Source organism: Rhipicephalus sanguineus, chromosome 3, assembly GCF_013339695.2.
Source record: "Rhipicephalus sanguineus isolate Rsan-2018 chromosome 3, BIME_Rsan_1.4, whole genome shotgun sequence".
Lineage (NCBI taxonomy): Eukaryota > Metazoa > Arthropoda > Arachnida > Ixodida > Ixodidae > Rhipicephalus > Rhipicephalus sanguineus.
The window spans coordinates 216,624,932-216,640,145 of record NC_051178.1 but is presented as its reverse complement, the minus strand read 5'-3'; the positions used below and the strand labels follow the sequence as shown (position 1 = coordinate 216,640,145).

The window sequence follows — 15,214 nt, the reverse complement described above, 5'->3', positions numbered from 1 at the left end:
TCGTTTCAAGCGTCGCACGGCACGTAAGGAAAGCAATGTTCAGTAATAACTACATGTGTGCTGCTAAAATGTCTGTCACTTCTGTTTCCGGACATCGCGGAATGAAATCTGGGATCGCTAGCAGTATATATGTGGAACAATATCGAATTTTCCGTGCTTCGCGTTTATGGAAGAGCACGCGAACGGTGGAAACGCGTTCACACTTTTCCTCAGATATACATTATCCATGGATCTTCATTCGGAAGAGCTTTTTCGTAATTGCTTATACCAGCACGTCCGAGTTTGTAATCACTCTGCGGTAAATACCCCCTAAAAGGCCCTGCCCTTTCGAGCTCACGAGCGAGAGTTCCAATTAGAATATTTTGCTTGCTTTTTTAAAAATGTCATCTGATTAATAAAAGCATATCTCCTGGTCGGAGCAGCCGCAAATACGCAGCTGTCAGTAGCGGGCCCGTCGCTGACGGCCCACAGTGAAGCGGCTACGCATATGTTACACGTCCGCCCTTCGCTTTCGGTGGTCAATAGCTGACGGGTAAAAAAACTGTTTCGCTTAAGGGCGAAGCAATGAATGCGATACCTACAAATTGTATTGTTAAACGAAGTAAGGCTAGTAGCTAACTCTTTTGGATTCGATCTCGCGTAACTCAACAAAACACTGGTTTAAGGGAATATGGCCGCTCCAGGAACCGAAGCGTTTTCTTGCTCTGAGTTCTCTAAACACGAAGTAAGCGTTGAGAGCACAGCAAGTTTACGAGCCGTCTCCTGATGCCTCGAGATGGCGCGCGCGCAAGCGACTGCGCCCTTCGAACGATGCGGTCCCCTCGCCCCCCGCTTTCCTGGCGTCCTTTCATGCTCCTTACGAAAGACGGGCGGGGCGTTTCCTCTCTGTTTGATGAGCAATCGACGGCAGGCCAGCACGCGGGAAGATGGTATCTCATGCGCTGTCCGTGCGACGGAGACAGACGGCCGGCTAGCTAGCTTAATCTCCGCTTCAGCCGCGTTCGTCGCCAGCGCTCGCGAGCTTTTACCCGCGGCTAGAATGCGCGTGGTGATGTTATTAACTTGGTCTTTATGGCGGCGGCAAAAATCCGCGGAGAGCGTCCATATAATTGTTATCACAATAAACATTTAAAAAAAGTTGAGGAGCCATTTCACTCTGTGAAGTGGATGATAAGCGAAGCTGTTTCGCGCATGGCAAGGAGGTGACATGGTGGAGGACAGTTTGGTATGTAAGGCCAGGTTGTTAACGTTCAATACGCAATATTAATGCGAAAGCATCAGATGCTTTATCAAACACGAAAATTGACCGTCGGCGGCGTCAATCGATTGATGCAAAAATAATCATGTGATGGCGTCATCATCACGTCGTAGATCGTCAAAACTTGTGACGTCATCATGGCACGTGATGACGCCATCACGACATCGTCGCTTTACACTGCTTCCGTAATCGGTGCGCCGATCATGGAGCTAGCGCAAAACCAGGTGAGGTGCAGATAGCTTGTAGAGAAGGAGGGGGAGGATCAAGCCGTCGATCGAGAAGAAAAAGAACCTGGCTTTCGCCTTGGAGTTTTCTTAGGGGTATGCATTAGGGACAGTGTGGCTTTTGCCATTGAGGCACTGCTGTACATCACGGCGTTTGTCTACAATGTCTGCTGATAACCACATAGATGTATTTAGAGTGTTATTTCATAAAGTGCAATTTTATTGATCTGGTATTCTGTTTATTTGCTAGTGTCGAAAATAATCGCCGAAGAGGTTAATTCAGAACACTCAACTGCATGAGCCCTTATTTTTTCATTAGCGAGTGAAGTATGGAGTTCTCCTGAGATGATTTTTTCCATGAGATTTGCAATGAATCGAAATATTTCTAGCCTTCATAAGAGCCCCATAGTAATATTCCGGTGCTTGAATGTTATTGCAATATGCTTCTGTAGTGCACTCCAGGATGTAAAATTCGCTCCCAGATGCAAAATTATCTGCTCCAAAGTGCTCCAAGATGAAAATTTTGCTGCTCCAAAGTGCTCCAGAACTGAAATTTTGCTGCTCCAAAAATTGCTCCAAATCAAGTCCTCGGTAGCATCACTGCCTATGGTTGAATGGGGCGTTGCTCTGTAATTCAGAAGGAATTCGTTTAGCTCTGCTTGCCAGTCTCTCTGCTCAACGCCAGCACTCTTCACAAGCTTTTTGATATTTCTCATGAACCTTTCGACCTCTCCATTTGCCTGAGGCCACAGGGGAGTGACGCGGTGATGACGAGTTCCACATGAATTCATGAACTGGGCGAAGTCCTTCTTAAAGAACGGAGGACCATTGTCAGTCTTGTCTCTGGCATTCTGTGCACTGTGAATATGTCGCTTAGTCTCTCCGTCACTGCCTTCGAACTTAGCGAGGAAAGCGTCGCTGTCACAGGAAAGCGCGAATACTCGTCAACGACCACTAGGGCGTGCTTGTTGCCGGGTAGGGGACCAGCAAAGTCCGCTGCCACAGACTGCCACGGTCCACTTGGCAGTGGTGTCATAACTAGAGGTGATATCTTGTTCTCAGTCACAGTTCTCTGGCATGCTTCGTAGTCTTTTTTGCCTCTTCTACTTTCTTGTCAATCCCTGGAAACCACACTTTCTCCCTGAATAGTTGTTTGGTCTTCACGATGCCTTGATGGCCTCTGTGCGCGAGGGAGACGATTTGGGATTGTGCTCTTTCAGGGATTACTAGTCTCGTTCCTCTAAGCACAATGTCATTTTCGGAGACTGTGAGCTCGTCCTTGATTTGCGCAAATGGTTTCAGCTTGTGGCTCTTCCACATGTCTTCACAGGTCTTTGGGTCAGTTGTCCGCAAAGTCTTAATCAAAAGCTGCATCTGAGGATCTGCAGTGTACATTTTCTCGACTTCTTGCGTGGTCAGTGCCATTGGGATGGTGGATTCCACGACGAAGGTGATGTACTCTTCTGTTGCACACGTTTCTTGACAGGTGACGACACTGTTGGTGGTTGGTGTGTGTCTTGAAAGGTAGTCTGCAGGGTTGTCCTTCCCAGCAATGTGTTCAATGTTGAAGTTGTAATGCTGTAGCCTTAGGCTTAGGGGGGGACGTTCAAGCCTTGCTGAGAGCTTAGTGCTTGGCTTTCGTATGATAGACACCAGGGGCAGGTGGTCTGTCTTCACCGTGAAATTGCCTCCGGCAAGGTATATCCGAAAGTGCTCAATAGTTGCCACTATGGCCAACATTTCACGGTCGATGTGGGGGTTAGAGCTCTGCTGAAGTAGGCCAGAATGCTGCGGCTTTTGTCTCTTGGGTCTTCTTGCGCTAGCACTCCCGCTATCCCTTCTGGTCCAGCATAACTGTTACGATGTGGGTCTCTTGTGTGATCAAAATATGCCAGAGTGCGCGTTTGCGATATTTCTTTCTTTACGTTGTCCAGGGCGTCTTGGTGCTCTTTATTCCAGCAAAATTCTGCACCGGCATGTGTGAGCTTTCTCAGTGGCTCTACCATCAGGGCTAGGCGAGGAATGAATCGGCTGCTGTAGTTTATCATGCCGAGGAGACTTCTCACCTCAGTTGGGTTTTTCGGTGGTGTCATTGCGGCTACTGTTTCGACCTTTTCTGGGCCTACACTGACTCCTGCAGAAGAAAACACGTGCCCGAAGAACTTCAGCTTGTTAGTGCCCAGGACGCACTTGTTTTCATTCAGAGTGAGCCCAGCTTCTTCCAGGTGCTTTAGTACCAGACGAAGTCTTCGGTCGTGTTCTGTTACGGTGCGTCCAGAGATGAGGGTGTCATCGCTGACGTTGATAATACCATCCTCATCCGGAAGTAATTGTCTTATGGCATCTTGAAATATTTCTGCGGCAGCATTGACACCGAACAACAGCCTCTTGTATCTCCTTAAGCCACAGTGGGTGGAGAACGTGGTTATTACCCTGGAATCCTCGGCCAGCTCGAGCTGATGGTAGCCCTCTTTGAGGTCCAGCTTTGAAAAGGAGGCAGCACCATTTAGAATGCTGATGACATCTTCTACAGTGGGCATGATGTGTCGTTCTGTAGCAATGGCAGTGTTGGCTTCTCGCATGTCGACGCACATTCTCACTGCATTAGGATAATGACGTTTGGGAACAATGACTATCGATGACACCCAGGGTGTTGGTCCGGTGACTTTCTCAATAATGTCAAGCTGCTCCAGGCGTGTGAGTTCGTTCTACAGTGCTTTCCTCAATTGGAAAGGGATGCGACGGTGTTGTCGGGCTACTGGTTTGACATCTTTTGAGATGTTAAGCTTGACTTGGAAGTTCTTGAGCTTGCTAATCTTGCCAAACAGCTTTGGGAACTGTTCCTTCGCATCAACACTGCTGTGTTCAGCGACCAGCTGAAGTATCGTGATGAGCTGTCGTCTGATGAAGTGTCGTGATGAAGTATCGTCTGATGCTGTCTTGTAGCTCAGGAGTGATCGGTGTGCTCCTCTGACGACGTATATACTGCAGCTTCGACGACCTCGCCTTGGGCACGAAACGTTGCTAAGAACTTTCCCATGACTGGGATTCCTTGAGTGACTCCATATGGTACCAGTTTTGTGGTTGTGGGTTCTAGCTGCGACATAAGTAGGCGCTTTTGCCAAGTCGTCTCATCTATGACGTTTACTCCAGCTCCAGAGTCTACACAAAACTCGAGTGATGTGCCATTGATAGACACTGTTACCACTGGTAGTTCTTGGCTGTGGCTTTGCACGTAAAAAACAGTCTTCCATGCTTGTGCTTTGCTCTGTGCTTGCAGAGGTGCACACGACGTCAACAAACTGTACGTTTGGTCTTTGTCTGCAGAATTTGGCAAAGTGATTTTTTTTCTGACAGTTGTGGCATATGGCTCCTTAAGCTGGACAGCTCAATTTACCTCCTTTGTGAGGCCACGCTGCTCCACAGCAGGTGCAGCATTTCTGGGACTGCTTGCTCTCTGCTCGGTCGCTTGACGGTTTGTGCTTTGTCTGGTTGCTCGGAGGCGGGCCGCGCCGCCACTGCTTCTTCTTTGAAACTGCCTGCACCGGTTCGAGGCGCTCACGGCTTTCCATGCTGGCTGCTTGAAGTTCTGCTGTCTCGAGGCTGCGGCCAATTTCCATGAGTTTCTCCAGTGTAACATCACGCTCTCGTAGTGCACTTCGGCGCAGCTTAGCTGAGTTCGTGCCTTCTATCAGTTGCGAGAGGATCTCTTGTTCTTCGTTCGCGAACTCGCACGTCGCGGCCAACTTTCGCAGTCTAACTTGAAACTTGTCGACAGTTTCTTCGGTGCTTTGCTTTGCTTGACGAAAGGCGTGTCCCTCGTACACCGCGTTCTTTTTTGGCGCGAAATGTGCGTTGAGCTTGGCAACCGCCGTGGCGTAGTCCGTGCCTCGATCCGGAAGCGTCAGAAAAAAAAATTGGGGAACGCTTAAGCTTCGCCTTTAAGAGTTGAACGCGATAGCAATATCCTGGCCCTAGTGCGCACTTCCAACACTACGAGTGTTTAACAGAATGCGCGCAATAAGGTGTGTGCCTTATGTAATAGGTAGCATGCTTTAAACCAGGAGCAATTATGCGCGACATGATGCGCGAGAACCTTTTTCGAAGCTGCGATGCACCCACTACGTGGTCTTAAGGGAATACGCTCAATAATGTGTGTGCCTTTTGTGATGCGTGGCTGTCTTTAAACCACCAAGTCGTTATGATATTGACATGGTGTGACGCCCGATGACAATGTACGCTTGAACCACGCAATACTACTGCGATATTACATCTCGTACTGTGACACCTGATGCGTATTTTTGTGAAGCATGAAAGTTACTTTCAGTGCAGCTCCAAGTAGAGGCGTGGCTGTGTGATAGAACACCTGCTTGACACGCAGGCGGCCTGGGTTCGATTCTCACTCGGACCCAACATTTTTATTATCGTGCACTGCATCTCCGGCGTAGTGCAACAGCATCGCGCGTTTGCGAGCTTCATTCTGTGTTTTGCTGCTAGCAGAAAGTTTTCAAAACGTGCTTGCCATTTAGTCCACCGCTGAGCGAGCGACGTTGGATCGGAGTACGGGCCGAATGGCGGGAAGGCGGGCAGAATGGCTTCTATGTTGCACGGCTTTGTGCTCTATCTTCGTCCGTTAGCTGCAGCGTCAGTTCCCTGACATATCTTCTAGTTCTCTCCAGCACGGGTGATACTCGTCGCCAGTTTGTGGTGTCTCTATTCCCGGTCCGGGAGTGACGTCTGTTTAGGAGCTCGGTTGTAAAAGACACTGAACGGGCTCTTTATTCGTAGCTGCCGGACGCCATGCCCCCCGCGGTCCCTCCCTCTAACCTTTGTCGTCCCGGGTTTCTTCCCTGATGCGTAGGGGGCGCCACTTGTTGGCTAGCTATGCTCCACACTGTGCACGAGTTAGCTGATGTTGAATCGTTTGTACGTATTTTTGCTTTCGTGTCTAGAAGTAAGCCTTCTTTGTTATACTGCTCCAAATTTGGGATTTCGTGCTAAAAATCTCAAATTTTTTTTTCGCGACCTGCTCCAAATTTGGGTTTTTGTGCTCCAAAAGCAACATTTTGCTGCTCCAAAAATTGCTCCAAATCCTATTTCAGCTGATGCACCCCTGTATGGTGCAAAAAATAGGTGCGCTCAACAGCACATGTGTTTAAAAATGGATTATGCAGCAAAACAGCTTTCAATGTTGCTAAAATTCTCCGTTGTGTTTACTGGGGCAATTTTGTGTCCTCAGTCTTTTTCACAAGTACAGCTGCAGGGGACGAGAGTATCTCCTACATCGTCAAAGGAGATCACCAAACCCGTTCATTCAAAAGTTCCATTCAACTTCCTCAGTGTAAGGATGACCGTGTGACACTTGGTGAATCTCCTTTGGCATAAAGACGAAGCAGTTCATGAGTGCTTAGTGAAACCAACGGACGATGAAGCCAAGAAAGGTAAAAGGGACATTTTCTGTAGTCTTTAACTGTAATCTTTAAGTAATTATGACAAATGGAAAGTAATTAAAGTGGATAAAGAACAACTTCGTCGCCTGTAGGGACAGAACCTCTTCAACCTTCGGATAAAGCGTCCGATGCACTGCCAATTGAGCTACAGGGGCAGTAATTTTCCCGTCCACTTTCTTGGGTATATCTGTGCATGTAATCCTAGAGTGTTGGTCAGCGCCCCTTGTAGGCATGATGGCAAGTATGGAACACCTTTTTTTGACAGCTGGCGTTATGCAGCACGGGATCTATGTAGCACGAGGTGGCAGCTAGCCAATAAACTCTCGCCCACAACCTAAGGAATCAAGTCTGCCGGAACGAGACCCTTGCTATGAATGGACGAATCAAGGGTTAGACACAACCCAACGAAGCCAACGCGTTATTCCAAGGTTTGGTCCCGACCGGTGGCAAAGTAATTTTCTCACCTACTTTTCTTCCTCTCCATCATTGTAAGAATGACTGCATTACATTGAAAGACTATAAGTAACATTCTTCATACCTTTCCTGGCTTCATTAGGTTGTCTAACAAAAAAAGCAAGCCCTTGATCCATCTCACTTCTTTCGTTCATGCATGTGTGACATGGGTATTAAGCTGTCCACTAAAATCTTTTTAACGGGCCCTGCAACACTTTTCTGATTAATCCTAGAAAAACCTAGCTGTTCATTTCCCCACGAATCGGACCGCAAAAAATTTGTAAATTCCATTAGAGGAATTGTCACGAGAATCCAAGCACATTTTTTTCTTCTTTCGTCCTCATGAGCGCTCTGGAAGTTAAACGGGGATGATACACGGGAAAAAGCTACGTTAGCACATGTCATGGCCTTCGTAATTTTTTCTTTCTCTGAATGTGTTTGCGAGCACAAAGAGTCACTACGAGGTGCCGCCCTGTGCCAGCACCAGTGTTGTGCAAAAAATCTTGCTGACGTGTCTGTAAGTACTCTCGTAGTGGGTTCAACACGAGACAAGTGACACTCTGACATGAAGTGTTTGAAATATGCTGCATGCCAACTCACATGAATGTAGGAGAAAACGAAACTGTAAGCAGAGGACCGTTGATAAAGACTGTAAATTCTGAGTTCATTTCTCGGGGTTTTGAAAAGAGACACTTGTATTTTTTTAATTTATTCAACGCAAAACAAACAATATAAATTTGCCGAGGATGTTATTGGGGTGATGACACCAGCAAATGACTGTGGCCTTCCCTTTGTCTATGTAATCGGTCTTGTTGGCAGCATAGTTTGCCAGGAGGAGAGCGGGCAATTTTTAGCTGTCTTTGAAATTAAATCCTGAATTTTCTGCGGCATGCAGTTTTATAATATTTGGTGCATGTTTACAGATGCCTTGACAACTTATTGGCAGCATTTTCAGACTACGTTCAAAAAGGGGTGTCGAACATCTTTAAGAGTGTTCAAGAAGAAATGGATTAACCAAACTGGAAATTCGGCGAGATGGTGCATATCTGATGAGAAATTTTGTGCCCCAAAAAAAAAGACAATTCACCAGAATGACAGAGAAAGGATGTGTGCTACCGTTGTTTGTGCTTTAGTTGTAGCACCCGTCCCGTCTCTCTCATTCTGGTAATTACCTTGTTTTTGCGCACAAAATTTTCCCATCAAGAAGGAATAGGAGAGCAGTTGAATCATAATGGGTTGAAAAGATAAACTAAACATTATTGAAAAACTATGCCACTGCCTTATCTTCCTCCAGCTGCCGCCCTAAGCCGTCCACTGCCTCCAGTGCCACGTGTACAGGTGAGCCTTCTAATAAACCAGTCTCTTCAAAAAGTGGAACGTTGACAAGAGTATCAGACTGTTTGCAGAACTCGACATTAAAAATTATTTGGTAGATTTTTTTTTTGTGCTTTAGTTGTACATTTTATTTCTTTATACTATATTGTTGCAACACGTAAAGAACAGGACTCAGGATTACGGCGCGACCGACGGGCAAACATTATATTTTCTGAATAGCAGATGTGCCAACCTCATCTTCCTCAGAGGTGGTGGTCGGTGCTCAAGTCCCCCGGGGCTACATTGTTTTCTAAGCTCTGCCAGTTTTTATATGAGCCTCCTTTCCAAGAGTCATACGGTCCCTGATGCATTTGAAGCCTTTCTTTCTTCTTGGTCAATTGATACCTATCGCGGTCTAGCACTGCCCACGGGATTTGAACCATTGCAAGCTTTCTGCATGTACCATGGTTTTGCAGTGCCTCCGGGATCGGCCCACATTTAACCAACCAATGATGTCATGTGATGATGCCATGATGATGTCGTGGCGATGTCATATATGATGTTGATTTTTTTGCATCCCTCATGTTGACACTGACGGTCACTTTTTTGCATCTGATGAGGCTTCTAAGGCTTTTGCTTGAAAAAAAAAACAACAACAACAAAGAAGAGCGCTGCTGTGTGTGTGTGTTTGTTTTCCTGAAAATCTGTGAAAGGCAGGAATGGAAGCACACGGCCACTGCATCTTGCTAAATCGAATGCCCCATTCTAAAATGTGCGATGTTCACGCATACTTTTTTCATTTTATAAGTATGTTGGAAGTAGGTAAACCATCACAGCCTCACATCTTGGGGTGGTTTCAAATTCTGGCCAGCGTCGCTCTCTATTCTTGTGGCTATGCTAGACTTGGAGTAAGACTCAAGATTGCTGCAGTCCGCTTAGCTTTTATTCTGCTATCTACGGCGAGTATTGCAACTGACCCTCCGTTTAAAGCTCTTTTGGTAATTGGATAAATCAGGCAGAGCTGCTGGTGGCTTCCTTGAAGAACAAAAGGTCCATGGGCAACGTTTCGAGAGAATACTAAGGTGGCATTCTGGGCATGTTGGTAGTCCATTTTTAAGAACGGTAAAAGTTCCTTAGAAACAGACTCAAAGAAGAAACACACGTGGCGCTATGTGTGTGCACGCGTGTTCCTTCTTTGTCTCGTTGTCTCTAGTGCGCTTTTACGTTCTTAAAAATTTCGAGTGAAGGAAGGGGTGCATTCCTTCAAAGCTATCAGCTCGGACCAACCTGGCAGGCTGCGAGCTTGGTGCAGCAAAGAACGACTTTTTTTTTCGTTAATTAAATGTTGCCATCTACTTTTCATGAGGTGAATGAGCTGTACATGCTTTTGTGGACAAAACAGCCCATTTCTGCTTGAGTGCAGAGTTCTAAATAGACAGAAGTTGACAGTTGTGCTAACCATTGCGCGCATTCTTCGTGGCTTATGACACAGGTGCACATTAGCAGGCAAGTTACCAGTGTGTGCTGCTCTTGAGAAGCAGTTGCCCCTTCTGCAGCTTCATGGGCTGAGCCATGATTTGTTTTGGAAGCTTCGCACCTCCATGCATTGTGTGTACCTGTATGTGTAACATATATACGTATAATAGGTGAATGGGACATTTCCCTCCAATGTGCAGCCACTGTCCTAATTTGCAAGCCCACTTCTTTTTTCGCACTCGGGGATCAAGGGACACAGTACAGCGTAGTACAACGCAACAAAGGGACATTTATTTGCACATAGTCAGCTCTCTAGCTGAATTACACATAGCATGACAGTGCAATACAACTCACACACCGTGCAACACAGCGCTGAATCGATGACTCGACACACCAGGATAGCAAGCAAGTAAAGTTCACCTCTGCCCAAGGCTATGTCGTCCGCAGGGTCGGATCTCACAAATGCATTCAGAAGAATGGGAAAGGATCTGTGCTGTAGCATCACCCATTGGTCCTTGATGTGCAGCCACACTCTGCGGAGTCTGGCCATGCTGAGCTGTGTTCAGTGGCGTACCAACTCGTTCGCGAGTGGGGGGGCTAGCGTCGCTCACTCTGTCCGCCGTGTATATATATATATATATATATATATATATATATATATATATATATATATATACACACACTTGATTTAAAGCGATTTTTTATATTCATAGAGCTAATCAGATGACTTGCTTTTTAAAGCTGTCTGCTTTAAATCAAAGAACAATCTGCACAAACAGATTGTTCACGCAGCAGCGTTTAAGAAAATTTTGGAAATATTACCGTGAAGTTTAAGAACTGCAGCCACATTTAACCTGTTCTTCATCTGAGCATTACATCTGCAAACTTCACAGTCTCAGTTTCGCGTTGTGAATACGATGAGTATAAAGAACTTGCATGACTCTAGTACCTTAAATTCTCACTTATTAAACAAAACATGTGGCTGACAAAGCGAGGTACTTCAGAAGTCTTCAGGATAAGCCGAGTGCCAATTTCTTTACTGTTAGAGCCCTCTAATATAATGTAAAGGAGAAGCTCAAGTTCAGTCGATCAATACTTAAGGATATCACATTGAGCTGGTTGTGTACAGTTATAAGATTGTGACTACGAATTTATACACTACATGTCGTTCCTTGTCCTCCTACTTTTCCCAGCTTGGATGGGGGGGCGGGGGGGGGGGGAGGACGGAAAAGCGGTGAAGTGGCCCTTCACTCCTCCCCTCCGGTTCCTCCAAGTAAACAGCCTACGCAAACTGTGTAAGCCGAAATTTCTCTTGAAAAAAAATGTGGGCGACTGTAATGTTAAACAACCCCGCATTGTTTCCTTCCGTATAGGTCGTTAGCTGCTAATGATTGGTCGAAATTTTCGGGGTCATGCTCACAGCACCTGCTCGTAAAACGACGCAACAACATGACGCGTAAGTGATCCACCGCGTAATTACCACTTACGCATGACTGCATAACAAAAATAAATAAATGAACTATTTTCAATACGGCGTATTCTTTGTCATTGGTTCTTCGCTATTCGTCAAAAATTTTCAATGTGCCGTAAAATCGCCTCCTTGTTACGCGACGTCACCAGTCTGCGAAAACTCACAGCATTAAAATCAAGTGTGCACAATAAGCAGCACATCACTGTGCTGAACAATAACTCATTTTTTGGAATAGCCAAACAGTGTCCCTTTCTTAACGTAATTTAAGAAGGCTGCCCGCCAATCACATTGGCAGCGGCTGCTTATAGCAGTGGCGAGATGGATTCATACGTGTATAATAGATACTTTCAGATGTAGTATAACGATGTTGAGCTGTTTTTGCGCGTGTACAAATCTCTTGTGAACTCATCGTTGCTGACAAAGAGATAGATGGAGAAATAAACATTAGGAACAGACACAATCCCTTGCAGGTGGGCAGCCTAGTCCAGAAAACCGTGGACGCTGATAATCTCCCTGGTGAGGTCGATCAAGTAACGGGGCAAACTTGAAAGCTGGGCTTCTCAATGTGTTTGAGTCCGCTGCCTTGTTACAAGTCGCCACGATCGCTGCAGGCTACCATATGATAAACCAAGTGAAGCAGGCGAATCGGAGACTAAAGTGGGAATCTATTTTAGCTGTCCTGGATAGGCACAACTAAAATACTGGACACTTCTGCGCACTCAACTCGCAGCAGCTTGGATATGGAGCAGTGGCGATGCTATTTGTTTTCAAAGAAAGGAACTGAATTTCCTGAACGAGGAAAGCATTTGATCGGACTAACGTTTACTGGTTACCGCCTATATTTGCGTCGCCGATTACTTAAATTTCAGGCCAGGCAGAACAAAACAAAATCATGACAGATTGATGTGATGTTGCTGCTGAGCGACAGCCTCCTCTGCATTGCTGGAGCGCAAGGCGCGCAAGTGTGGAATAGGCAGCCCGCACCGCAGGTAGCCTACAGTGCCTGGTCATGACACACGGAGGACAGTCGTCGCAGCAGAATCGTCGGACAAATTTTATTACATAATTACGCTATTGCTGCGTTCAAGTAAAACTTCGCCTGACTTGTTAGTTTCCCAGTCTGCAGCCGACCATAACCACTGCCGAAAGTCGGGGGCTCCACCCCCCAACAGTGCTCAGTGGGGGGGGGGGGGGGGGCTAGACCTCCCCTTGCCCCCCCGGTAGATACGCCTTTGGCTGTGTTCACCTTAGAGTGGGCATGAAAGATGTTGCTTTCATTCACAGCAGCAGGAGGATCCTGGTGAGGACCCCCCGTGGCTGGTGCGCGTGGAGCGTGCCGAGGCCGAGCGCCTCCTGTCGGGTGCCCGTGACGGCAGCTTTGTGGTGCGACCGAGTCGCGGTGAGGCCCCGTTTGCTCTCAGCCTGCGCTTTGGTGGCCGGCCCTTTCATTTGCGTGTGCGGCGGCGCACCGATGGACGTCTGGCACTAGGCAGTGAGAAGCCGTGCGAGCGCAGCTTTGACTCACTGGGGCAGCTGGTGGAGCACCACTGCCGCGAGCCTATCCTGCTGACATCGCGGGGCTGCCCTGCAGGCCGCACAACACTTGCCCTTCCTCCGCTCACCTGAGTGTGTCACAAGTATCATAATGGCCGACACCCATATCACTGCGTCTCAGGTTCCCTACCTTCGCAAGACATCCTGTGACCCTTCAGCCTTTCCCAGCCAGCATGGCTGTCTTGTGCCAAGATTTGCTGCCCACACTTGCAGCCACTTCATTTGTCTCTTGTCTAGCTGTGCCATGCTTGTTCGTCTTTCTTTACTGATATTTTCACTATTTCAGTGCTGATACTTCACAAACCGTTTGTTTGAATTGGTGATCATGTAGCATAACAAAAATCTACCTTCATGGCACTGTTTGTTTTTCAGTCCACATGTACATTACATACATATTGAAAGGCAACATTGTTTTGTCTTATTATAACGACTGTTATAAGCAATTGCTCTACGCCGATCTGACACGAACTGTAGATGCTGGAAATGAACTTACTATGTGCATTACTTGGTTGTAAACTTTTGCTTTTCAATCCACGACTCTTGTACATTAAGAGACACTAAGACATTGTGTGTGCTTCACAAAGTCACGAGGTGGTCCAACTGAATGTGCCTTACGTACGATGTCCACATGTGAATAAAAGTGCATTGCCCTTCATTTCTCCCTTGTAGATACTGTACTTATGCTGCATAGTGTGATGGTTGTAGCTCTGTTTACTTTGTGGAGGAATTTTAGAGGTTGCAATGACTCTTCCATTACAAGATAACTGAGGCACTGTAAGGGCAACGACTCCACGACTTCTGAGCAAAGGAGCCAGACACGCTGGCCACTACACTACAAACGTACACAGATTCTTCTTGGATGCGAACGTGTTAAGTATGCCTTCCACTTTGACAGTGATGGCGCCGCCATGTAAGGAGCAGCGAAGCAAATTACAGCGCTGAAGCGCTGTGGGAGCGTCTTGGTGCAGCATGGCAGTCACGAATGCATCGGGCCAGCAATTGGCACACGCCAGCGGGAAGCACAACACTTCTGCATGCTCAAGGCAGTGGCGTACAAAGTGCACCCCTCGCACTCGTGAATCTGAGTGCAACACAACTTACCAGGTTGCCAAACACACTACAGCCTGCACAGGCTCTGTCTCACGCTCAAGGAACAATGGCCACAGTACGCACCGCAGAGCAGTGAATGCATATGAGTGTTTATTTGCACTTTTTACTATTGGGTGCGAACTTTTTAACCTCCTTGGGTGCGAGGCCCACCACTGGAAAAGCTGGCGCCAACGTCGACGTGACGTTCTTGGCAGGATGAGCGGCAGAGTCGGTGTTCTGTGTGGGATCGTCTCGTGCGTCGCGCGGTGCACGAGACGCTGCCTTTTAGAGGCGCTGCTACTCTTGACAGGCAGCGCCATCTCTGGCAGAAAAATAGAAACTGGGGGCAGACAGCGCCCGTTTTCCCTTCTCTCCGACGCGCTGCCTCTCGCTTCTGTGCACGTGCGGAGCTCTCGCGGTGCACTTGCGGGCCTCACAATGTACCGCCTGCAGTTGCGGCTTCAAAATATCTTCAAGCTGGACAGGCACTTCCGAAAAGCGAACCTGATAAAAGGAGAAAGGCTGATCGTCAATCACATTTACGGTGAAGAGCAGACGATCGACGAAAACGACGCCCGACTCAAAGCGAAATGCATTTCCCAAGTCGCGATTACACCGTGTAGGACGTATACTTTGAGGTAAGTCTCATTCAGTCATGTTAAAGGTACGTAATGGTCCATATGCACTCAGAAATGAAGCCGTGCACGCTATCGATGTTGTGCATTAATTGTGGACTTTGAATCATATTGCCACACACGCTTCCTTTCTGTTTTCTGTTACCGTGCGCGTGTAGCTGCTGCCTTGCGCAAAGCGCGCCAGAATGAAGATTCCAAATTGTAGTAGATCATTTTGTTAAAGGGACTGTCTACCGTCCTTCATCGCTTTTCTGTTTTGTACCGCAATCGAAAGCATACAGCCTGAAGTG

General features: G+C 47.1%; 1 protein-coding gene across 16 annotated transcripts in view; it reads left to right on the top strand.

Moving 5' to 3' along the window:
• LOC119388286 (SH2 domain-containing adapter protein D) overlaps window positions 1–13,883 on the top strand; it is a 103,751-nt gene extending 89,868 nt beyond the window's left edge. For 6 of the 16 annotated variants that reach the window (XM_037655978.2, XM_037655979.2, XM_037655977.2 and 3 more), the window contains 2 exons: window positions 8,680–8,723; window positions 12,931–13,882. In XM_037655978.2, the coding sequence (XP_037511906.1) occupies window positions 8,680–8,723; window positions 12,931–13,272 (386 nt within the window). In that variant the 3' untranslated portion in view covers window positions 13,273–13,882. Of the gene's footprint in view, window positions 1–8,679; window positions 8,724–12,930 lie in introns of all 16 variants that reach the window. The other 10 variants (XM_037655988.2, XM_037655989.2, XM_037655986.2 and 7 more) reach the window with 4 other exon arrangements.
• Window positions 13,884–15,214: the final 1,331 nt, after the last annotated feature.